At 52.7% G+C, this 24,001-nt stretch overlaps 1 protein-coding gene across 1 annotated transcript; it reads right to left on the reverse strand.

Annotated features, from left to right (window-relative positions):
• LOC121355614 (tetraspanin-15-like) lies at window positions 1-22,392 on the reverse strand. Its single transcript, XM_041471193.1, has 11 exons — window positions 22,312-22,392; window positions 19,917-20,102; window positions 17,439-17,513; window positions 17,095-17,190; window positions 15,685-15,798; window positions 13,172-13,225; window positions 12,500-12,616; window positions 7,449-7,617; window positions 2,204-2,296; window positions 1,753-1,941; window positions 1-8 (listed from the first exon to the last, which is right to left on the reverse strand). The coding sequence occupies exons 1-11, from the start codon at window positions 22,390-22,392 to the stop codon at window positions 1-3; spliced, it is 1,182 nt and encodes a 393-aa protein (XP_041327127.1).
• Window positions 22,393-24,001: the final 1,609 nt, after the last annotated feature.

A 24,001-nucleotide genomic window follows, 5' to 3' on the forward strand; every position in this document is an offset into this window, starting at 1 on the left:
TTAATTCCCTAAAACCCAACCGGGAGCAGGAATTAGAGCCGGAAAACCCAACTGGAATTCCAGGGAAATCCAGGCAGGAAAGCCAAGCCCGTGAAACCCCAAATCCATCCCAATCCCATCTCAATGGGAAAAACCCAATTCCAGCAGGAAAACTCCATCCCAATCCCATCTCAATGGGAAAAACCCAATTCCAGCAGGAAAACTCCATCCCAATCCCATCTCAATGGGAAAAACCCAATTCCAGCAGGAAAACTCCATCCCAATCCCATCTCAATGGGAAAAACCCAATTCCAGCAGGAAAACTCCATCCCAATCCCATCTCAATGGGAAAAACCCAATTCCAGCAGGAAAACTCCATCCCAATCCCATCTCAATGGGAAAAACCCAATTCCAGCAGGAAAACTCCATCCCAATCCCATCTCAATGGGAAAAACCCAATTCCAGCAGGAAAACTCCATCCCAATCCCATCTCAATGGGAAAAACCCAATTCCAGCAGGAAAACTCCATCCCAATCCCATCTCAATGGGAAAAACCCAATTCCAGCAGGAAAACTCCATCCCAATCCCATCTCAATGGGAAAAACCCAATTCCAGCAGGAAAACTCCATCCCAATCCCATCTCAATGGGAAAAACCCAATTCCAGCAGGAAAACTCCATCCCAATCCCATCTCAATGGGAAAAACCCAATTCCAGCAGGAAAACTCCATCCCAATCCCATCTCAATGGGAAAAACCCAATTCCAGCAGGAAAACTCCATCCCAATCCCATCTCAATGGGAAAAACTCAATTCCAGCAGGAAAACTCCATCCCAATCCCATCTCAATGGGAAAAACCCAATTCCAGCAGGAAAACTCCATCCCAATCCCATCTCAATGGGAAAAACCCAATTCCAGCAGGAAAACTCCATCCAAATCCCATTTCAATGGGGAAAATGCATCGGGAACAAGGTGTGATGTCCAAAAGTTTTCTGGAACCTCAATTCCAGCAGGAAAATCACTCCAAACCCAACCCAATCCCATTTCAACAGGAAAAACTCGTTTGGAACACGGTGTGATGCCCAGAGCTTGTCTGGATCCCAAATTTCAGTAGGAAAACTCCATCCAAATCCCATGTCAACAGGAACAACCCATCGGGAACAATGTGTGATTCCCCAAAGTTGTCTGGAACCCCAATTCCAGCAGGAAACCCCCTCCAACCCCAACCCAAATCCCATTTCAATGGGAAAAACCCATCAAGCACAAGGTGTGATTCCAGGAGTTTGTCTGGAATCCCAATTCCAGCAGGAAAACCTCTCCAAATCCCATTTCAACAGGAACAAGCCATTGGGAACACGGTGTGAAGGTTGTGGGGACCCCCAATCCCAGCAGGAAAGCCCATTCAACCCCATTTTAATGGGAAAAACCCATCGGGAAGAAGGTGGGATGTCCAAAAGTTTTCTGGAACCCCAATTCCAGCCAGGAAAACCTCTCCAAATCCCATTTCAATGGGAAAAACCCGTTGGGAACAAGGTGTGACTTCCCAAAGTTGTCTGGAATCCCAATTCCAGCAGGAAACCCCCTCTCAACCCATTGGGAACACGGTGTGAAGGCTGTGGGGATCCCCAATCCCAGCAGGAAACCCCCTCCAACCCCATCAGGTCCCAACAGGACCAACAACCGGGCGGAGCGGCGTCGCCGCACCGCGAAGCCGAGCCGATCCAACCGCGACTCCAGAATCCCTCCCCGGATTTTTTGGGCACTCTGGGCACTCACTGGTCCTGCTGGCGTTGTCGTTGCCACTCTCGGGCCAGCCCTGGCCCTCGTCGGTGTCCGAGGGCTCGCGGGGCCCGAAGTGGCGCTCGCTGCCGCTGCGCTCGCGGCTGGAGCCCGGCGAGCGCCGGCGGCGCCGTTTCCTGCGGAAGCCGCGCGGCACCGGCACCCCGATGTAGATGGAGTGGTAGTCTGGGAATGAGGGAGGAAGGGGTTAAAAAAATGGGGTTTCAGGGTGGAAACGATGTGGGTAGGGTGATAAATGGAGTGAAAATTTGATTTTTCTGGGAGAAAAATTCCTGGTGAAAATGGTCTACACGTGGAGTGATAATTTCAGCAAAAAATTCATTTTTCTGGGAGAAAAATTCCTAGTGAAAATGATGTGGATGGAGAGATAATTGGAATAAAAAATTCCAAAAAATCTGCTCCGGGACATTCCCAGGATTTCTCTCACCTTCCTCATCCTCGAATCTCCTCCGGGAGCCGCCGAGGCCGCGCTCGCTCATCCCATCCTCATCCTCCAGCATGGTCCAGCTGCTCGGGGGAGCTGGGGAAGGATTGGGAACGGGATCTGAGTGCGATCTGGGATTTGAGTGGAATTTGGGATTTTATGGCATCTGGGATTTTATGGGATCTGGGAGGGGAAGAAGCTCTCTGCACACCTGCCAGGAGCTCCCTGCTCTGGAATCCTTCACCCGGGAATATCCCAGCAGGATTCCCCGTGGGATCAGTGGGGACCCTTGGGCACCTCCTGTGCCACCCCTGCCCTGCCCGGTGCCACCCCTGCTCTCCTCTCCCCGTGTTCCCAAAATTTCCCTGGGATCCCATCCCCATCCTCCAATTCCTGCTGCTCAGAGGGTCCAAGAGAACATTCCAGAGACTTCCCAGCACAATTCCGGACACGACTTTCCCCAAATTCCAGAGCCTGGCACAATCCCTGGACACAAATTCCCCCAAATTCCAGAGCCTGGCAGAATTCCCAACACAAATTTTCTGGGATTCTGGAGCCCCCCATTACTCCGGGGTGACCCCACACATCCCAAAGGGATTTCCCAGCCCAAATTTTCCTGTCCCCATCCCTGATCCCACATTTCCTTTCCACTTCCAGCCGTTTCCCCCTTTGATCCCGGTGGGGATCTGCCAGGGACGCTGATGAATTAATTAACGACTCCCTAATTAGCCGAGCTCCAGCGATTGCCTTTCACACTCGGCTGCCCGGGCGCGGCTGTTTCCATTCCCGGCCCGGTCGATGCTCCCAAAGTCACTCAGAGGGCGATCCCGAGCAGCATTCCTGCATTTTCCAGCTCTTTCGGGGAGAAAAACCTCAAATCCGTCCAAAAAACTTGGAAATGGGAACACCCTGAGCCTCCTCTGGGGCTGGCAGAGCGGGAATTCCTGACCCTTTTTAGCTGGGAAAAGCTGGTTTATCCCGGTCCAAATTAAATCCAGTTTATCCCGGTCCAAATTAAATCCAGTTTATCCTGGTCTCCAACTAAAAGCTGGTTTATCCCGGTCCAAATTAAATCCAGTTTATCCCGGTCCAAATTAAATCCAGTTTATCCTGGTCCAAATTAAATCCAGGTTATCCTAAACCAGTTTAAATCCAGGTTATCCCAGTCCAACTCAAATCCAGTTCATCCCAAACCAGCTCAAATCCAGGTTATCCCTGTCCAAATTAAATCCAGTTTATCACAGTCCAACTCCAGTCCTAGCCTGGCTGAGATTTAAATTTGACTTCCAAGATTTGGGATTTTTTCCATCAATCCGACAATTTTGGCAGGAATTGATTTAATTTAAGGGAAAACAAATTTAGGGTTTTTCCTCAGGAGGGAAAACCCAGACTGGGCAGTTTTAGGGATAACATCATCCATGAGCCTTGGCTTCCCAAAAACAGTCCGGGGTGAACTCTGAGGATTTTAGGAAGCTGGAAAAGCAGAAAAAGCAGGAAAACACCCCCCAGGGATAGTTTTAGTCTAAAATGACCTTTTAGAAGATGAAGGATCCCGACCCCCAGGAAATCCCAGCAGGTCGGGGGTCCCAGGTGATGGATTGGGATACAAACCCTTCCAGCTGGGATAATTCCGGGAAAAAACAGGATTTTTTTGGGAATCAGGATGAGCTGGGAAGGACAAAGAACCCTGGGGTAAAGCCAGGCTTTGTTAGGCACGGTTAAACGCAAGCTCCCGATCGATTCTGGGGTCGGACAATCTGGGATTTTTCCCACAGGGAGCTTTTCCCCCCTTAATTCCCTAAAACCCAACCGGGAGCAGGAATTAGAGCCGGAAAACCCAACTGGAATTCCAGGGAAATCCAGGCAGGAAAGCCAAGCCCGTGAAACCCCAAACCCGAGATTTCCCCAAAAACGAGATTTCCCCTTCCAAACTCACCTGGAGCTCCCCAAAGAGAGATTTGGGATCGGGCTGTGGGGTCAGGGGAAGCTGGGATTCCTGGCAGTCAGAGCTGCTCTTCCAGTGACCCCAAAGCGCCGGCCCCGATCCCGCGAGACCCCAAAACCGAGATTTCCCCAAAAACGAGATTTCCCCTTCCAAACTCACCTGGAGCTCCCCAAAGAGAGATTTGGGATCGGGCTGTGGGGTCAGGGGAAGTCAGGACTGCCGGGAGTCAGAGCTGCTCTTCCCAACATCCCAGCGAGCCCAAAGCGCCGGCCCCGATCCCGATCCCGATCCCGATCCCGCTGGGTTGGGAGGCGCCGATCGATCGATCGATCGATCGCGGCCGGAGCGCGGAGGATCACGGGAGGGAGGGGGAGAAGGGAGGGGGACCCCATGGGATCAGCCCCACACAGGGATGGGCTGTCCAGGGGGATCGCTGGGATGGGGGAAACCCGCCCCAAGCTTGGGTTTGGGTTTGTGGGGCTGTCTTGGGGGATTTTTTTTTCTGTGGGTTTTGGATTGGTTTGAGGGATTTGGGGGGGAACTGCTCTGGTTTTTGTGTCTGGCTGGCTTGGGAGGCGCCGATCGATCGATCGATCGATCGCGGCTGGAGCGCGGAGGATCACGGGAGGGAGAGGGAGAAGGGAGGGGGACCCTATGGGATCAGCCCCACACAGGGATGGGCTGTCCAGGGGGATCGCTGGGATGGGGGAAACCCGCCCCAAGCTTGGGTTTGGGTTTGTGGGGCTGTCTTGGGGGATTTTTTTTTCTGTGGGTTTTGGATTGGTTTGAGGGATTTGGGGGGGAACTGCTCTGGTTTTTGTGTCTGGAGTTTAGGGAATGGCAGGGAGTTCCAGCAGTGCGATGATCCCAAATCCCCTCAACTGGGAAGTTCCTAAACCTCCATCCATGGGATGATCCCAAATCCAGCACTGGGATGACCCTAAGTCCCCTCAAGTTGGATAATCACAAACCCCCATCCATGGGATGATCCCAAATCCCCTTCCATGGGATGATCCCAAAACCCCAGCACTAGGATGATCCCAAATCCCCTCAACTGGATAATCCCAAACCCCCATCCATGGGAAGTTCCTAAACCCCCATCCATGGGATGATCCCAAATCCCCTCAGTAGGATAATCCCAAATGCCCATCCATGGGATGATCCCAAACCCAGCACTGGGATGATCCTAAATCCCACTCAGTGGGATGATCCCAAACCCCCATCCATGGGATGATCCCAAACCCCCTGGAGAGCCGGGCTCAGCCCCCCAGCCTGGGCAGGTTTAGGGTCAGGAATTCCCCTGGAATTGTTCCCAATTCCACGTTTTCCTTTCCACCCCATGAATTCGGGGTCAGGAATCTCGGCCGTGGCTCCCTGCAGCCTTTTATGGGAACATCAATAAATCCCACCCAATCCCAGCCCCTCATCAGAGAAAAACCAGGATCAGAGGGGACTGGGGCTGCTTGGGGCTGGGATTGGGCTGGGATTGGGGCTGGGATTGGGGCTGGTTTGGGCTGGGAATTGGGGATGGTTTAGGTTGGGAATTGAGCTGGATTGGGACTGGTTTAGGCTGGGATTGGGGCTGGGATTGGTTAGGCTGGGAATAACAGCTGGTTTAGGCCAGGACTGGGGCTGGTTTAGGCTGGGATTTGGGCTGGGTGGGATCAAGGGAAAGCTGGAAATGGTCGGGAGAGGGAGACAGAGCCCGGGAGTTTGGGAATCCTCAGGATCCAGGCCCTGCTCCCCAAATATCCCAAAGAATCAGAAAAAAACAGGATTTTCTTTGCTCCTAGGAAAAACTAATTTTGGTTCCTCTTTTTTTCACTTTCCCCCTTTTTCCTCACATTTTTCTCTTTTCACTTTTTTCCCTTTTTCCTTCTATTCCCCCTTCTTTATTTCACTTCCCCCCATTTCTTTTCCCCTTTCCTTTCCCTTTTTTCCTTTTCCTTTCACTTCTCCCTTTTAATTTCATTTTTTCCTTTCTCTTTCCCCCTTTTCCTTTCCCTTTTTTTCCCTTTCCCCTTCACTATTTCCCTTTCAGTTTTTTCCTTTTCCCTTTCACTTTTTCCCAATTTTCCCAATGGGAGACGAGAATAAAAATCCCTTTTTTTTTTTCCAGTTTTCCCAAAGGTAATGCAGGATCTAAGAAGAAAAATCCCATTTTTTCCCCAAGGAAAATTCAGGACCTGAGAAGAAAAATCTTTTTTTTTTTTTTTTTCCATTTTCCCAATAGGAGCTGAAAATAAAAATCCTTTTTTTTTTTTACAATTTTCCAGAAGAAAAGAAAAACCCCATTCTTTACAGTTTTCCCAATGGGAGATGACAATAAAAATGCCATTTTTTTCTAGTTTTCCCAAAGGAAATCCAGCACCTGAGAGGGAAAATCCCATTTTTTCCCCAATTTTCCCAAAGAAATTTTGGGATCTGAGAGGGAAAAATCCCATTTTTTCCCAAGAAAAATCCATGATGTGAGAAGAAAAATCCCATTTTTTCCCCAAGGAAATCCAGGATCTAAGAAGAAAAATCCCATTTTTCCCCAAGGAAAATCCAGGATCTAAGAAGAAAAATCCCATTTTTTTCCAGTTTCCCAAAGGAAGTCCAGGACCTGAGAGGAAAAATCCCATTTTTTCCCAAGAAAAATCCATGATGTGAGAAGAAAAATCGCATTTTTTCCCAAAGGAAATCCAGGATCTGAGAGGGAAAATCCCATTTTTTTCCAATTTTCCCAAAGAAATTTTGGGATCTGAGAGGGAAAAATCCCATTTTTTTTCCAGTTTCCCAAAGGAAATCCAGGACCTGAGAAGGAAAATCCCATTTTTTCCCAAGGAAATCCAGGATCTAAGAAGAAAAATCCCATTTTTCCCACGTTCCGCTCCAAGTCCAAGTGCGAGTCCGAGCGCTCCTCACGCTTTGCGGTGGCAGGCGGCTCCTTCCTCCTCCTCCTCCTCCTCCTCCTCCCCGGTGTCCCCGGTGTCCCCGGTGCACATTTTTTCCCAAAGGAAATCCAGGATCTGAGAGGGAAAATCCCATTTTTTTCCAATTTTCCCAAAGAAATTTTGGGATCTGAGAGGGAAAAATCCCATTTTTTTTCCAGTTTCCCAAAGGAAATCCAGGACCTGAGAAGGAAAATCCCATTTTTTCCCAAGGAAATCCAGGATCTAAGAAGAAAAATCCCATTTTTCCCACGTTCCGCTCCAAGTCCAAGTGCGAGTCCGAGCGCTCCTCACGCTTTGCGGTGGCAGGCGGCTCCTTCCTCCTCCTCCTCCTCCTCCTCCTCCCCGGTGTCCCCGGTGTCCCCGGTGCTCCCGTAGCCGCCCTCCCGGGGCAGGCACCAGCAGCAGCCGGCGCCGCGCAGATCCAGCGGGGCCGCGCCGGGAGCCGCCGGGAGCGGCCGCGAGTCCACGGAATCCCACCGGGAACGGAGCTCGTCCAGCTGCTGCCAGTGCAGCCAGGCCATGGCCAGCCCCAGCACCTGGCACAGGGACACCCCAGGGGTCAGGGGCACCCCAGGGGTCAGGGGCACCCAAAGGGGACAGGGACACCCCAAAGGGTCAGGGACACCCCAAAGGGGACAGGGACACCCCAAAGGGGAGGGGCACCCCAAAGGGTCAGGGGCATCCCAAAGGGTCAGGGGGACCCCAAAGGGGACAGGGACACCCCAAAGGGGACAGGGACACCCCAAAGGGGACAGGGACACCCCAAAGGGGACAGGGACACCCCAAGGGTCAGGGGCACCCCAAAGGGTCAGGGGCATCCCAAAGGGTCAGGGGGACCCCAAAGGGGACAGGGACACCCCAAAGGGGACAGGGACACCCCAAAGGGGACAGGACACCCCAAGGGGTCAGGGACACCCCAAGGGTCAGGGGCACCCAGAGGGAACAGGGACACCCCAAAGGGGACAGGGACACCCCAAAGGGGACAGGGACACCCCAGGGGTCAGGGGCACCCAAAGGGTCAGGGGCATCCCAAAGGGTCAGGGGCATCCCAAAGGGGACAGGGACACCCCAAGGGTCAGGGGCACCCCAAAGGGTCAGGGATACCCCAAAGGGGTCAGGGACACCCCAAAGGGGACAGGGGCACCCCAAAGAGAACAGGGAGATCCTAAAAGGGACAGGGAGATCCTAAAAGGGACAGGGACACCCCAAAGGGTCAGGGGCACCCCAAAGGGGACAGGGATATCCTAAAAGGGGTCAGGGATACCCCAAAAGGGGAGAGGGGGACCCCAAAGGGGACAGGAACACTGCAAAGGGTCAGGGATACCCCAAAAGGGGACAGGGACACGCCAAAGGAATGAGGGATATCCTAAAAGGGGTCAGGGATACCCTAAAAAGTGTCAGGGACACCCCAAAGGGTCAGGGGGACACCCCAAAGGGTCAGGGGGACCCCAAAGTGGACAGGAAGATCCTAAAAGGGGACAGGGACACCCCAAAAGGGGACAGGGATATCCCAAAGGGGGCAGGGATATCCCAGAGGGGACAGGGACATCCTAAAAGGGGACAATTCCCAGTCCTGCTGATCCCAGGACTATTCCAGTATTTCTCCCCAAAATCCCACCCAAACCAGCCATGGATTCCAGGACGGGCTGCACAGAACCCACAGAATGGCTCAGTGCTGATTCTTCCTTCCCAAATCCACCTGGAAGTGGATCCCAAGGGGATTTCCATGGATCCCAAAGCCAGAAAAAGCAGAAAATCCCACCCTTGGGAATGCCCATCCTCAGTGGCTCCTGCCCCATTCCCACTTTCCCAGTCCCTGGCAGGGATTCCCAGTTTGGTATTTCTGGGAATGGGGTCGATCCCAATCCTGGGGTTGCTGCACGGTCCCAGGGCTTTCCCAGCTCCAGGAATTCAGGATTGGAAAAAGCACAGCAGGGCTGAAGGGAAAATCTGGAATTCTCTGGGAATTCCCTGGGAATTCCCTGTTATCCCACAGCCTGGAATGAGGCTGCCTCATCCTGGGTGGGATTTTTGGGAAGGGCTCCAGAATTCCAGGAACTGCAGGGGGAGCAGGGGACACCACTGGGATAACGGGATAATAATGGGATAATAATGGGATAATAATGGGATAATAATGGGATAATAATGGGATTGTGCTGATCCCCACCCTTCGGAATTTGGGTTTTGCAATCCCGTTTCCACGGATGTCGAGCTGCAGCCTCGCTCCCATTATGGAACTGTCACCAGTCCCATAAAAATCCCTTTGAAATGTGGGATTTGGGGCAAATTTGTCATTTTTTGCCTCCTGGAAGGATTTGTGTTTGCATTCCATGGAAACAGAGCCAGGTCTGAGGCAGGGATGGCTCCTGCTCCTCCTGCTGAGGAATCCCAGAAAAAATGGAAATTATGGAAGGGAATAAAAGCATCCAAAGGCCTCAGTCAGGATCCCAAATCCCAGAGAAAATGGGGAATAAAAGGGAATAAAAGCATCCAAACCCCTCAGTTGGGATTCCAAATCCCAGAAAAAATGGGGATTCTGGAAGGGAATAAAAGGATCCAAACCTCAGAGAAAATGGGGAATAAAAGGGAATAAAAGGATCCAAACCCCTCAGTGAGGATTCCAAATTCCAGAGAAAACAGGGAATAAAAGGGAATAAAAGGATCCAAACCCAGAGAAAAGGGGGAATTAAAGGGAATACAACCAGGAATCAGGGAGCTGTCAGGAATTATGGATGTGCCAATTTCGGCTCCGCGCGGTTACGGCACCGCCGAGCTCGGGGGAGCCAGCACAGGGGAGCAGAACGGGGCAGGGCTGAGGCTGGGAAAAGGAAAAAACGGAATTTTTTCTGGGATTGGGATCCAGGAATTGTTGCCACTGGAAGTGTTGGTTCTTGCTGGATGGAATTCCGCCCTTCCCAGGTTTTTTGTTGTGGGATTTGAGTGCCCAGGGGGTGCAAATCCATGGAAAAGCTGCTCCCCCAGAGGGGAAATAAATCCCAGGAGCTTTGGGAATCCATAAAAAATCCATAAATCCCAGGAGCTTTGGGAATCCATAAAATTTCCAGTGGGAATCTGGGAATTCCATGGACTGGGATGGTCCTGAGGTCCCTCCCAACCCAAAGCTTTCCGTGGTTCCTCTAGACCTGACTCCTGTCTCCCATGGAGAATTCCAAGGCTCAGCTCCATCCCAAAGCCCAGCTTAGCTCATGGGGTCTCTGTTGGTTCCTTTGGATCAGTTTTCCACTGGGAATTGGGGCTGGAATGGTCCCAAATCCTCCTGGGAATGGTCCCAGATCCTCTCCTCCTCCTTCTCTGGAAAAGGGGCTCAGGAATAAGGAAAAGGCTCAAATTTCCATTTTCGCCCCATTTTCCAATGGGAAAAGGAAGTCCATGGAGGTTTTGCCTTAGGGATGGGCTGTGCCTGACTCCAGCAAGGAAAATTCCCTGCAGAAATCCATGGAAATTTGGGAACATCCCCCAGTTCTGGCTGGATCCTGCTCACCCAGAATGCTGAACTTCCCCAGAGTTAACAAAGCCCAAAGTGGGGTTTTTTCCCCTCCTTTTTTGGCTTTCCATTCCCAAATTGGGATTTATGGAGAGCTCAGATGGAAAAATCCCCTTCATTCCCTTTTCCCACCCCGACAACGCTCAGAGAACCCCCGGAGCCGTGGGGGAGATTGGGGAATGAACAAATCCCAAATCAATCTTCCAAGGAAACGCTGAGATTTTCCATCCCTGTCACAGGGAGATGAAGGTGCCAGCCTGGAAAACGCCCGGCTGGAGGAAAATTCCACGTTTTTCATGGAATGGCATCGTCCATCTCCAGGACTGACGCTCCGGGGAGGGAACGGCCGCCCCCACACCGAGATGGATGGGACAGAGGGAGAAATAATTCTCTGGGATGGATGGAGCCCTCAGCAGGGATCTGCAGGATCCTCTCGTTTTTCTGCTTCTTGGGGGTGGGAAAAAAATCCCGGTTTTTAAGGGGAAAAACAAGGATTGCAGAGGTTTTGCTGCTGCTGTTTCTGTTTTACTGCGGTGCTGAGAGGGGCAGGGAATGATCCCAGGGATGGAGCCGGGCTGGGAGAGCTGGGAATGTTCCCCTGGAGAAGGGAAATTCCAGGGAGAGCTGGGAATGTTCCCCTGGAGAAGGGAGAGCTGGGAATGTTCCCCTGGAGAAGGGAGGGCTGGGAATGTTCCCCTGGAGAAGGGAAGGATCCAGGGAGAGCTTCCAGCACATTCCAGGGCCTGCAGGGGCTCCAGGAGAGCTGGAGAGGGATTTGGGATAAGGGATGGAAGGACAGGACACAGGGAATGGCTTCCCACTGGGGAAGGGGAGATTGAGATGGGATTTTGGGATGGAATGAGAACGGGGAGGGGCTGGGATGGAATTCCCAGAGCAGGTGGGAAGTGTCCCACATCCCTGGCAGTGCCCAAGGCCAGGCTGGAGCCACCTGGGACAGTGGAAATTGTCCCTGCACATGGCAGGGGTGGGATGGGACCCCGAAGCTCCTTCCCAACCCAAACCATTCCAGGATTCTCTGCAACAACACCCATTAAAAAAATCCCTGGAAAGGCTCAGGAAGGAACGAGCTGGAGCCTGGCAGAACAAGGCTGAGATTTTGAGGCTCATTCCCACCCCGAGCACGTCCCCAGCCCCTGGAGGAGCCACTGGAGGCAGGAAAAGGATGGATGAGCTGGAAACCCGGGGCTGCTCCGAGATGAAACACAGCCAGCCCCAGGCCACGGCGGGATTTTGGGATGAGAAGGTCCTTGGGAGTGACAGGAATGTGGGGGATGGAAGGCACGGAGCGTGGAATGGAAACAAAGAGAATTCCAAGGGTGGATGGAGGTGGAGTTCGTGCCTGGCTCCAAATGGAAAAATGAACACAGCCTCTCCCGTGGGATGGGGGTTTTCCCTTCAAAAGGGCCAGGATGCTCCTGGATTTGGGGGATCCTGGATTCTCCCGGCCATGGGAGGAACTCCACCTCCATCAGCACTCCAGGGATTTGTCCCCAGCATTCCCAATTAATAGCACCACTCCAGATCCATCAGCATTCCCAATTAATGCCCCCAGCACTGCCCATTAACGGCTCCACTCCAGACCCATCAGGGCTGGAATTCCCGCGGATTTCTCCCCATCGGCATTCACAATTAGCAACCCCATTAGCATTCCCAATTAGCAACCGGCTGTTAATGGATTAGGATGACTTTCCCTGCCCCAACCACAAATCCCAGATGGAACAGGGATCCCAAAGGATTTTCCCACCCTCCAGCAGGGGAAAGGAGCTGAGCCCTCGGCGCTGAGAACCCAAAACCGCGGGGTCGCCCTGATCCTGGCGGCTCCTTCCAGCTGGGAGCTGGGGAATTTGGGAATGGCAGCTGGGAGCTGGGGAATTTGGGAATGGCAGCCGTACCTGAGGCAGCAGCAGGGAGCAGACGATGGCCAGGGTGGTCTGGAAGTTGTCCTTGAGCCAGAGCCCCACGGCGTGGATGCAGCCCCGGACGTGGATGGTGCCGAGCAGCTCCAGGCGCTGGGGGGCAGAGAGGGGATCCCAAATTCCCGGGAATTTGGGGACTTTTCCACGGCTTTCCCAGGAATTTTGGCAGGAACAGCATCGGGTTGGGGTTTTTGGACCCAGATCAGCGCCCCAGGGGAGGGATTTTTGTTCTTGTGCTTCCAGAGGAAGTCTTGGAGCTGAGATGGGATTAAATCCCAACTTTTGGGGCCCTGGGAGAGATCCTGGAGCACCAAATTCCCTCAGCTGGGGCCTGCCCCAGCTGGGAATTCCTGTAAGGAATTTCCGTTCCCACATTTCTGCTGGGAATTCTGCTGGGAATTCCCACATTTCTGCACTTGGAGGATCCCTGAGGGGATCCTGGGCTGGTCCCTCCATCCTCCTCCCGCTGGGAAGGGTTGAGGCCATTCCCAGGTGAGAATCCCAGGGCATCTAGTGCCCCAAAATTCCAGGGAAAAGCCCCAAAGCCGAGCTGGGAGCAGCTGGGGAAGGGGAATTCCCGCAGGGAGAGTTTGATTTTTGGGATTGGGGGAAAGAGGAGCAGAGAATTCCCAGAAATTCCAAGGTCACCTCCTTGTCCAGGGCGCGGTACCCGCACAGGGTGTTCACCACTGCTCCGGGAGCCTGCGGAGAACGGGCAGGGTTATCCCGGGATTGGGGAGGGGTTATCCCGGGAGAGGGGAGGGGCTATCCCGGGAGAGGGGAGGGGTTATCCCGGGAGAGGGGAGGGGTTTATCCTGGGAAAGGGGAGGGGTTATCCCGGGAGAGGGGAGGGGTCTATCCCGGGAAAGGGGAGGGGTCTGTCCTGGGAAAGGGCACGGATTTACCCTGGGAAAACACCAGAAATCCAAAGGAAATCAGGAATTCCAGAGGTGCCCAGCACAGGACAACCCTTGGAATTTGGGGTGTCCCTGGGACTGAGGGGTCTTCAGGGCAAATCCCAACACAAACCATTCCAGGATTCTGGAGCTGGGCTGGGAGAGCTGGGAATGTTCCCCTGGTGAAGGGAAATTCAAGGGAGAGCTTCCAGAACATTCCAGGGCCTGAAAGGGGCTCCAGGAGAGCTGGAGAAGGATTTGGGATAAGGGGTGGAGGGACAGGATACTGGGAATGGCTCCAAAGTGGGAAAATGAAACGGGATTTTGGGATGGAATGAGGGTGGGGAGGGCTGGGATGGAATTCCCAGAGGAGCTGGGGCTGCCCCTGGATCCCTGGGAATGTCCCAGGCCAGGCTGGAGCCACCTGGGACAGTGGGAATTGTCCCCATGGGTGGCCCTGGATGGGACTGAAGGCCAGGAAATTCCCAAAGGATTTGGCTCTCCTGGTTCTTTTCCTGGAATTCTGGCTCCTTAAGGAACGAGGCCAAATCCATCCCAAGGTTTTGGTGCTTCCCAGGTTCCAGAGCCTTTGGGGAGGTCTCACTTCCCAAAAACCCTCAGCGCCACAGCCAGGGGCTTTCTCTCTTGGAAAAAACATGGAAATTCCGTGGATTCATGGAAATTCCATGCGTTTTCCTCCTGGAGCACAGCTTGGGCAATCCTGGAGTGGTTTGGGTGGGAAGGGGCCGTGAATCCCATCCCACATCGGGGACAAAACCCCAAAATCCCAGGCTGCTCCAAGGCCACCTTCAGCATTCCCAAGAAAAGCTCCCAAAATTCTCCCCCTCTGGATTAAGGGGATTTTTCCCTCAAACCCGTTCAGGTTTTATTTTTACCAAATTGTCCCAAAAAAAGCTACGGGAGTGGAAAAATCCCCAAAAAAGCTCCTTGGGCTCCCTGCAGGAACCCCTGATTCCATCTCCAGGAGCCTCAGGATCCTTAATCAAGGCCTTGATTAGAGAGGAGCTCAAATCTGCATCTCATTTGCATATCAGCCTCATTAAACCCCTTCACATTTCCTTCTTTTTCCATGAAAAACAATGAGGGATTGATGAGGAATTCTGCTTTTTGGGACCTCTCCCAAACTCTCCCGGCCTCGCTCAGGATTTTCAGGATCCTGAGGTTTCATCCTGGGATGGAATCCCTGCAGGAGCAGGGCTGGATGAAACCAAATCTTAGTAAAATTTTGGGGTTGGATTAACAAATTTTGAACAAAATATAGGGGTTGCTTCACAAAATTTTGGAGGGGATTTCCTGGGAATTTTGGGATTTTTCCCAGGAATTTTGGGATTTTTCCCTGGAATTCTGGGATATTTCTCCCTGTTCATCCCTCTGAAGCAGCAGGAATGGGGCAGAGGGGATTTCCCTGGAATTTTGGGATTTTTCCCAGAAATTTTGGGATTTCTTCTAGGAATTCTGGGATTTTTCCCAGGAATTTTGGGATTTTTTTCCCACTCACCCCTCTGACTCAGCAGGAGTGGGGCAGAGGGGAATGAGGAGATTTCCTCCAAATTCTGGGATTTTCTCAGGAATTTTGGGATTTTTTCCCACTCACCCCTCTGACGCAGCAGGAGTGGGGCAGAAGAGAATGAGGAGATTTCTCCTAGGAATTTTGGGATTTTTTTCCCAAGAATTTTGGGATTTTCTCCCAGGCATTCTGGGACATTTTCCCACTCCCCCTCGGATGCAGCCGGAGTGGGGCAGAAGAGAATGAGGAGATTTCCTCCAAATTTTGGGATTTTTTTCCCAGGAATTTTGGGATTTTTTTCCCACTCACCCCTCTGACTCAGCAGGAGTGGGGCAGAGGGGAATGAGGAGATTTCCTCCAAATTCTGGGATTTTTTTCCCAGGAATTTTGGGATTTTCTCCCAGGCATTCTGGGACATTTTCCCACTCCCCCTCGGATGCAGCCGGAGTGGGGCAGAAGAGAATGAGGAGATTTCCTCCAAATTTTGGGATTTTTTTCCCAGGAATTTTGGGATTTCTCCCAGGAATTTTGGGATTTTTTCCCAGGAATTCTGGGACGTTTTCCCACTCACCCCTCTGACGCAGCAGGAGTGGGGCAGAAGAGAATGAGGAGATTTCTCCTAGGAATTTTGGGATTTTTTCCTGGGAATTTTGGGATTTTTCCCTGGGAATTTTGGGATTTTTTTCACAGGAATTTTGGCATTTCTCCCAGGAATTCTGGGACGTTTTCCCACTCACCCCTCTGACGCAGCAGGAGTGGGGCACCCCGCAGGCCAGGGCCCCGCTGCCGTTGCACTGGTGGTACTGGTTCACTTCCCAATCCCGGAATTCGTCCCCTCCACAGCAGGAAAACTGCAGGAAAAACACAGAGAGAGGGAAGGGCTGGAAAACCCCAAAAATTCCAGGGGAAACGGGAAGGGATTCCCACTCCAAAGGGATTTGGGGTTGGGATTTTGGGGGGAAATCCCTCCCTGGGAGGGCGGGGATGGAATTCCCAGGGAAATTCCTTAAAAATCCTGGAGAGGGGGTTTGGGATCAGCCCTTGGAGAACAGGGAACGGATTCCCGTGGGCACAGGGATAATTAATTGGGATAATCATTAATTGGGATAATGGGAATTCCTCCCTGGGAGGGTTGAAAAGGGCAGGGATGGAATTCCCAGGGAATTTTGGATTCTTTGGCTGGAACACCCTGGGATGGGGAAGGGGAATTTTAGGATCCTATCCATTCCAGAGTTCCAATCCCATTCCCTGCATCTCCACTTCCCAATTTTTCCCTGCTCCTGAAGAAGCTGAAGGGTAAAAAAAAAAAGGGAATTTTTCCCATTTATTCCCATTTTAGAGGGATTTGGGCATGGCTCGGATCCATCCCCACTTCCACGCTTTAATTCCAGGTGACAAATCCGTTTTTTCCCGAGGCAGGGATGGATTTGGGGGCTCTCAGCCATCCCATAAAATCCCCACCAGCCCCTCAGGGATTTCTCTTCCTGTCAGGATAAATTGGGATCAAATCCTGCAGCTACAAAGGGAAAAATTCAAATAAAAATCTCTTTTTTTCCCGCAGCGAAGATAAAAAAAATTCCAATCAAAGTCACTCTGAATCCTCCACGGAATGAAAACGAGCCTGGTCTGGATTTTTCCCATTTTTTAAGCACCAAATTCATCCAGGAGCAGATTTTGAGAAAGATTTTTCCCTCTGCCCCCATTTTCCAACGAAAAGCAAGGAAAATTCTTGGGATCTTCCTGCTCTGCTCCATCCCAGGCACAGATTTCAGGATTTTCCTGGATTCTCAGAGTTCCCTCCTCAAATTTTGGGATTTTCCATTTTTTTCTCATTTGGAAATGCTCAAAACCAGGCCCTGCTCCCCAGTCCAAGAATTCCCTCCTCAAATTTTGGGATTTTGATTCTTCATTTTTCACAAATCCCAGGATAATTCCCAAAAAATCCCTCTGGGCTGAACTCAGGGAGGCAAAAGGAAAAAACCCCAAACCGAGTGAAGATATCCAAGGAAAACGCCCCAGGAATGGGAATAAAAATGGAAAATCCAGGGAAAAATCCTAAAAATCCAGGGAAAAATCCTAAAAATCCACGGGGAACAGGGATGGGATTAAGCATTCCTTGGGAAACTTCCCCCTTTTCCCATCCAAACCTTTTCCTGCACAAAATCCAGGATATTTTTGAAGTCCAGGTCGTCGTAGTAGTGCCGGATTCCCTCCTGGATGTTGGAGTGGAAAACCTCGTTCATCTGGGACGGAGAAACCCAAAAGTTGGGAAAATTCTTGGGTAACAGCCCAAAATTCCATGGTTTTCATCCCAGAGGAGGGATTTACCCCATCCCAGGGTGATTTTTTGGGATAAAATCCACAATTTTGGAGCTGTCTGAATCCATTCCCATTGGCATGTCCAAGCCAAGGAACTTCTATCCACCTGATTTTTCCTGTTCCTCATTTGCATCTCAACAAAGCTCATTTGCATACTGAAATTAATTCCCACCTTGCTCTCGAAGATGATCTCCACCAGGATCAGCAGCAGCTCCGTCAGGAAGATCAGCAGCAGCACCCAGAAGAACTGGAAGGAGGAGAGGACGGGTGACCCCGGATCCGACCCCGATTTTCCCCATGGGAAATGAGGAATTCGCCAATGGAATTCTGTTTTTTTCCTGGAATTTTGGCCAAAATTCCGCCTTGGTGTCCCCATGTGTCACCGTTCATCCCAGAGAGGGGACTGGGAGGGACTGGGAAGAAGATTGGGAAGGAGATTGGGAAGGATCAGGAAAGATTGGGTGGGATGAGGAGGGATGGAGAAGGGACTGGGAAGGGACTGGGAAGGAGATCGGGGAGGGACTGGGAAGGATCCCGAGGGTGTCCCCCTGAACAAAGCTCCAAACAAATTCTGCATTTCTTGGAGAAACCTCCCGAGGAAATCTTTCTCCGGCCCTGGATGCTGAGTCAGGAAGAGCTGCTTGATTCCGATTCAATTAACGCGGCCGCTAACGAGCTCATCAATCCCAATTCCCGCAGCAACCTCGGGAATTGATGAATCCCTCTGGGAGCTGCTCCTTCCCTCCCTTAACGATCTCCGAGGTTTTGTTCCTCGTTAATTATTCCCAAATCCGGACATTCCAGCCCCAAGACACCAAATTCGGGCGGTTTAACTCCTGTCCCTCCGGAGCAAATCTGGGGTTAACTCCTCTCCCTCTGGATCAAGTTTGGGTTTAATTCCTGTCCCTCCGGAGCAAATCTGGGGTTAATTCCTCCCCCTCCGGAGCCCAAATCCCGTGGGTGGGGGTTGGGGTTTCCAGGCCATCGATCCCGGGGATTTGGGGCTGTCGGGACCGGCGCGTTCCCGGTGGATGAACGGGAGCGGAGCGGCCGCGGAGGCGGGAGATGGATGGAGCTGTCAGCTCCACCCGAGCGAGCGGGCACGGATCAGCTGGAATTCCAGAGGGAATTGCACCCAGGGGCACAAATCAGCCAAATTCCAGCGGGAATTCCACCGAGAGGGGCACAAATCAGCCGGGATTCCAGCGGGAATTCCACAGCCTCGGGGACAAACCACAGGAGAACACCAGCCCCAGACCCTCTAAAACACAAATCCAGGTTAAAACAAAAATACCAGCTCCTTTGGAACAAGATTCCCAATCCTTTTAAACACAAATCCAGGTTAAACACAACCCTGGATCTTTTGAGCAGAAATCCTGGATCCTTTTAAAGACAATCCTGGATCCTTTTAAGCAAGATCCCAAATCCTTTTAAACATGAATCTGGATTCTTCCAAACACAAATCCCAGATCCTTTTACACACAAATCCAGGTTTAAACACAATCCCAGATCCTTTAAAACACAAATCCCAGATCCTTTTAAACACAACCGCGGAGCCTTTAAAACACAAATCTGGATCCTTTAAAACACAATTTCCCCGTTTTTCCATAAAAAACCCAAAAGCTGCAGCTGCCAGGCCCAGCTCAGCTCCAAGAGCTCCTCCAGGGCCTCTCTCCCTGATTGCTTTTGTTCTGGGAATTCTCCTGGAAGGGACAATTCCCGATCCCACAAGGGCTCTGATTGCTCCTTCCTGTCCCCCGCAATTCCTGGCTTTTCACAGCCCCATTCCGACAAAACCCAGCTGGGCGCGGAGCAGGAGGTGTTGCTCCTGGGAATTCGATTTTCCTTGGGAATTCACATCCCGGGATGAACCTCGGGAGGGAAAATACCATGGAATTTCCTCCACGGATCCCCAAACCACGGAGATGACTCCGGATCCATGGAATTCCCTCCATGGAGATAACTCAGAATCCATGGAATTCCTCCTTAAGACCTCCCAAACCACGGAGGTGACCCAGGACCCATGGAATTCCATGGAGATGACCCTGGACTCATGGAATTCCCAAACCATGGAGACGACCCCAGATGCATGGAATTCCCAAGCCATGGAAATTACCCTAGATCCATGGAACTCCATGGAGGTGACCCTGGATCCATGGAATTCCCAAGCCATGGAAATTACCCTGGATCCATGGAATTCCACGCAGATGACCCCAGACCCATGGAACTCCATGGAGATGACCGTGGATCCACGAAGATGACGCCGGATCCATGGAACTCCATGGAGATGACCCCGGATCCCTGGACATGATACTCCATGGAGATGACACCAGACCCATGGAACTCCATGGAGATGACCCCGGATCCCTGGACATGATACTCCATGGAGATGACACCAGACCCATGGAACTCCATGGAGATGACCGTGGATCCATGAAGATGACACCAGACCCATGGAACTCCATGGAGATGACCCCGGATCCCTGGACATGATACTCCATGGAGATGACACCAGACCCATGGAACTCCATGGAGATGACCCCGGATCCCTGGACATGATACTCCATGGAGATGACACCAGACCCATGGAACTCCACGGAGATGACCCCAAATCCCTGGGATGCCCTCCCGGACCCGTTCCCCTCCTCACCGTGCGCAGCAGGGCGCGGTTGTCGCGGAGGCTGCCCACCATGCCCACGAAGGACACCAGGAAGACGCCGGATCCCAGCAGGAGCAGCAGCACGGCCGGCGCCAGGAAGATCCCCTCCAGCGTCCGGTGCCGCTGCCGCTCCGCCTCGGCGTAGATCCCCACGGCCAGCAGCAGCAGCCCCAGCAGCTGCAGAGGGATATTGGGGATTTACTCCGGGATTTGTGGGATTTACGAGGGTTTTTGGGGTTTTTCAGATCCATGGAATTCCCTCCCCGGGCTCGCCCAAACACTGGAGATGACCCTGGATTCATGGAGTTCCTCAAGACCTCCCAGACCTGGTTTGGACTCTGAATCCATGGAATTCCCTCCAAGGGATCCCCAAACCGTGGAGGTGACTTCAAATCCATGGAATTCCCTCCCTGGGATCCTCAAACCATGGAGATGACCCTGGATCCATGGAATTCCCTCCAAGGGATCCCCAAACCGTGGAGGTGACTCCAAATCCATGGAATTCCCTCCCTGGGATCCTCAAACCATGGATCCATGGAATTCCCTCCTTAAGACCCTCCAGGCATGGTGGAGGTATCCATGGAATTCCCTCTCCAGGATCCCTCAGACGTGGAGGTGACTCCAAATCCACGGAATTTAGGATTTTTGGGGCTTTCAGGGTTTTCAGAGTTCTCAGGATTTTTGGGGTTTTCAATATTTTCAGGGTTTCCAGGATTTTCAGGAATTTCAGGATTCTCAGGGTTAGCAGGGTCAGTGGAAACACCTGCTCTCCATTTTGTGGGAAAAGAATTTTTTTCCATGTTTCTTATATTTTTGGATTTTCCAAGGAAAGGGAAGGAGAGTTTTTTGAGGGAAAAGAAAATCCCAAATCTTTGCTCCTCCAGATTAAAGCAATCCCCAATTCCCGGTTTAAAGCCGCACTCTGGCTCATCCCAGGGAGTTTTGGGGTTTTCTTTTTGGGGGGGTTTTCCAATTTTTCACACGCTGGGACAACCCTGAGCTGGAAAACCGGGAATCATCAACCCCAAACCTCAATGGAGACAAACCCAACCCTCATCCTGTGGGATTTTATTTCAAGGAGCCAAATTCCCAAAGGGAATTCCTAAAAAATCCTGATTTTATTGGGAAAAACATCCCGGCCCATGGGGTTAATGAGCCTCGGAGGGTTCTTGGAATTAATTGGGCTGCGATTATGCAAATGAAGCTGGAATTAGGTCAGGCTGAAAGGCTCTGGATTCCCTGGAGCAGAATTCCCGCCTGGGAACATCCAAACAGGTTTTTTTGGGGGTTGTTTTCCCATTTTTTGGACCAATCCGAGCTTCTCATCGGTGGATTCTCCATGGAGCTCTCCCAAAATTCCCCCAAAAATCCGGGAATTGTCCCAGGGTTCATCCACGATTCCCACAGTGGAATTGGGAGGAAAATCCCACAATTCCTTCAACACCCCAAAAACCTCTGGGAACCCAAATCTTAGGATTTATCCCGGATTTCTTTGGAGTATTTCACAAATCCCAACCAAAATCCCACCCTGAGCCAGAAATCTGGAATTTTTGGGGTTTATGGGAATATCACAGAGGTCTGGCCCCTTGGAGTTTTCCCACCTGACAGAGCCTGGAAAATCTGGGAGATAATCCTAAAAAAACCCGAATTTTGGTGATTTTTTGCCTTGGCCGAGCTCATTCACAGGTCAAGAATCAATAAAAACCGAAATTAAAATCATTTCCGGGCACCTGCAGAGGAATTTCTGCGTTCACACCTGATAAAACAGCCCCACCCCGGGATTATTTAACCCCGGGGAGGAAATATTCTGAAATAAAGTCAGAATTACCCAAAATAAACCCCAAAAAGAGACCCCAAAACGGGCGGAATTCCCGGTTTTCCCCTCCCCTCTCCCGCAGGTGTTTGCACCTCCCAGGTGTGGGTAAATCCCGCCCCGAGCAGAGTCCAGGGCTTCAAAACCGCCTAAAAATCCATTTATTTGGGATTTTTCCGACAAAAACGTGGCTGAAACCCCCTCGATGTCTACAGGGGGCACCTGGGGGGTGAAAAAAATGGGATTTTCCCGGTTTTTTTCTGGTCCAAACGGGACTCGCGGACACAAAGGAATCACGGAGGAGGATGTGCTTGGAAAAAAATCCAAAACCCGCGGGTTCACCCCAAAATCGGCACGATCAGAGCCCAAAATCGGCACGATCAGAGCCCAAAATCGGCACGTTTGGAGCCGGCCCCGGGGGTTTGGAGGCACCGCGGGTTTTCCTAAAGGATTTGGGGTTTGGGAAGGGGAAATTGGGACACAGAGAAGCGAAAGGGGCTGGAAAAGCCAATTCCGGTTGGGAAAAAACGGGAAAAACGTAGGGAAAATGGGGAAAATTGGAAAAGAACGTACCGAGAAGAGCGTGGCGTAGGCGGAGAGCGCGAATTTGATGCCGTAGTAATAAAAATGGGACTCGCGGCAGGTCCGGGCCATGCCCGGCTCTTCCCGGCTGCAATTCCTGCGGGGAATTTCAACTCCCGGCTCTTCCCGGCTCCTTCCCGGCTGGAATTCCTGCGGGGAATTTGAACTTGGGGCCGATTTCCGCCAGCAGGGGCCGAGCGCGGCCGCGTTAACCCTTGAAAGGCTCCGCGCTGCGGGGGAAAGGCGCGGCTGGGAAGGGATTTTCCAGCAGGGATAATCCCGGGAGCACCTCAGGAATCACCTGCGCTCCGAGAGAAGAATTCCAGCGGCTCCTCCCTCCCCACGCGCAGCTCCCAGGCCGAATTCCTGCGGGGTTTACCTGGGAGCGGCTCCTCTCCCCAAAATCCGGGATTTGGGATCGCCCGCGGCCACAGCGGAGCGGCTTTCCCGGGAGGAAAAGCGGCGGCGCATCCCGAGGGAGGAGCAGAATTCCCGAGGGAAAAGCGAGGGGCGCTCCTGGCAGAATTCCCGGCAGCATTCCTGGCAGAATTCCCGGCTGGAGCAGCAGGGCCGGGATCGATCTGGCAGCGGCGGAGATCAAATCCCTGGATAAGAACCCGGGCTGCGGGAAGGGATCTCAGATTAATTAAATTAATTAGGGAGAAGACGGAATTTCAGGGAGAGGGAATTTCAGGGAGAGGGATTTTCATGGAGAGGGATTTTCCAGCCCTTTTTGGGGGGGGGCTGAAAACGTTCGGGATAAATAAAGCTAAAACCAATCAATAATCGATAAAATCATCGATAAAACCCCGGAGCTTTGCCGTTACCGGGATCTTTCAATTCCCGCTGATTTTGGAGTCGGGCCCCAAAAATGCTCTGGGAAATTTGGGGGGGAAAGAGGTGGGAGAGGGGATGTGGGAGGGAAATTTGGGATGGGGGTGCCTGGAAAGGCGGAGGAGCCGCTGGCAGCGGAGCTCGGAACGGCAGCGGCGACGGCGGGGACTGCGGAGCCCCCGGGAGCGGGACTGGGGGGCACCGGGGGAGGGGACTGGCGACCGGGGGACGGTGAGGGGATAAGGGGAGGGGGCAGAGGGGACCGGGGGGGCTGTCCCCGGCCGGCTCTGCCCACCCCGCTCTGGCACCGCCCGCGCCGCCCATAAAAGCCCCGCTCGTGTCTCGCCCGCCGCAGTCGGGTCCGCGGCACCGGCTGCGCCCCGAGCCCGCCGCTGGGCCGGGCGGAACCGGGCACCGAGCGGGGATCCGCAGCCCCAGCCGGGGAATCCGCATCCGGAACCGAGCAGGAATCCGCATCCGGAACCGGCTGCATCCCGAACCCAGCGGGAATCTGCATCCCGAACCGGCTGCAGCAGGTACCGACAGGAGCATCTGCATCCTGAACCAGCTGCTTCCCGGTGACCGACTGAATCCCGAACCGCGAGGGATCCGCACCTGCTCTGCTGCACCTGCATCCCAGTCCGGTGCCGAACCGGGCAGGACCCGCGCCCCGAACCGGTAGGAATCCGAACCGTGGGGAAGCCGCAGCCGAGCCCGGAGGGACCCGGACCCTGAGGCAGCCCCGCACCCCGGGCCAGCCGTGCCCGAGCCGGGCGGGACCCGCGCCCCGGGCCAGCCGTGCCATGGCCGCGCTCCCGGCTCCAGCTGCCCCCAGGCACCGGAGGGA

This window comes from Pyrgilauda ruficollis, unplaced genomic scaffold, assembly GCF_017590135.1.
Source record: "Pyrgilauda ruficollis isolate IOZ18807 unplaced genomic scaffold, ASM1759013v1 scaffold258, whole genome shotgun sequence".
In the NCBI taxonomy this organism is placed as follows: domain Eukaryota; kingdom Metazoa; phylum Chordata; class Aves; order Passeriformes; family Passeridae; genus Pyrgilauda; species Pyrgilauda ruficollis.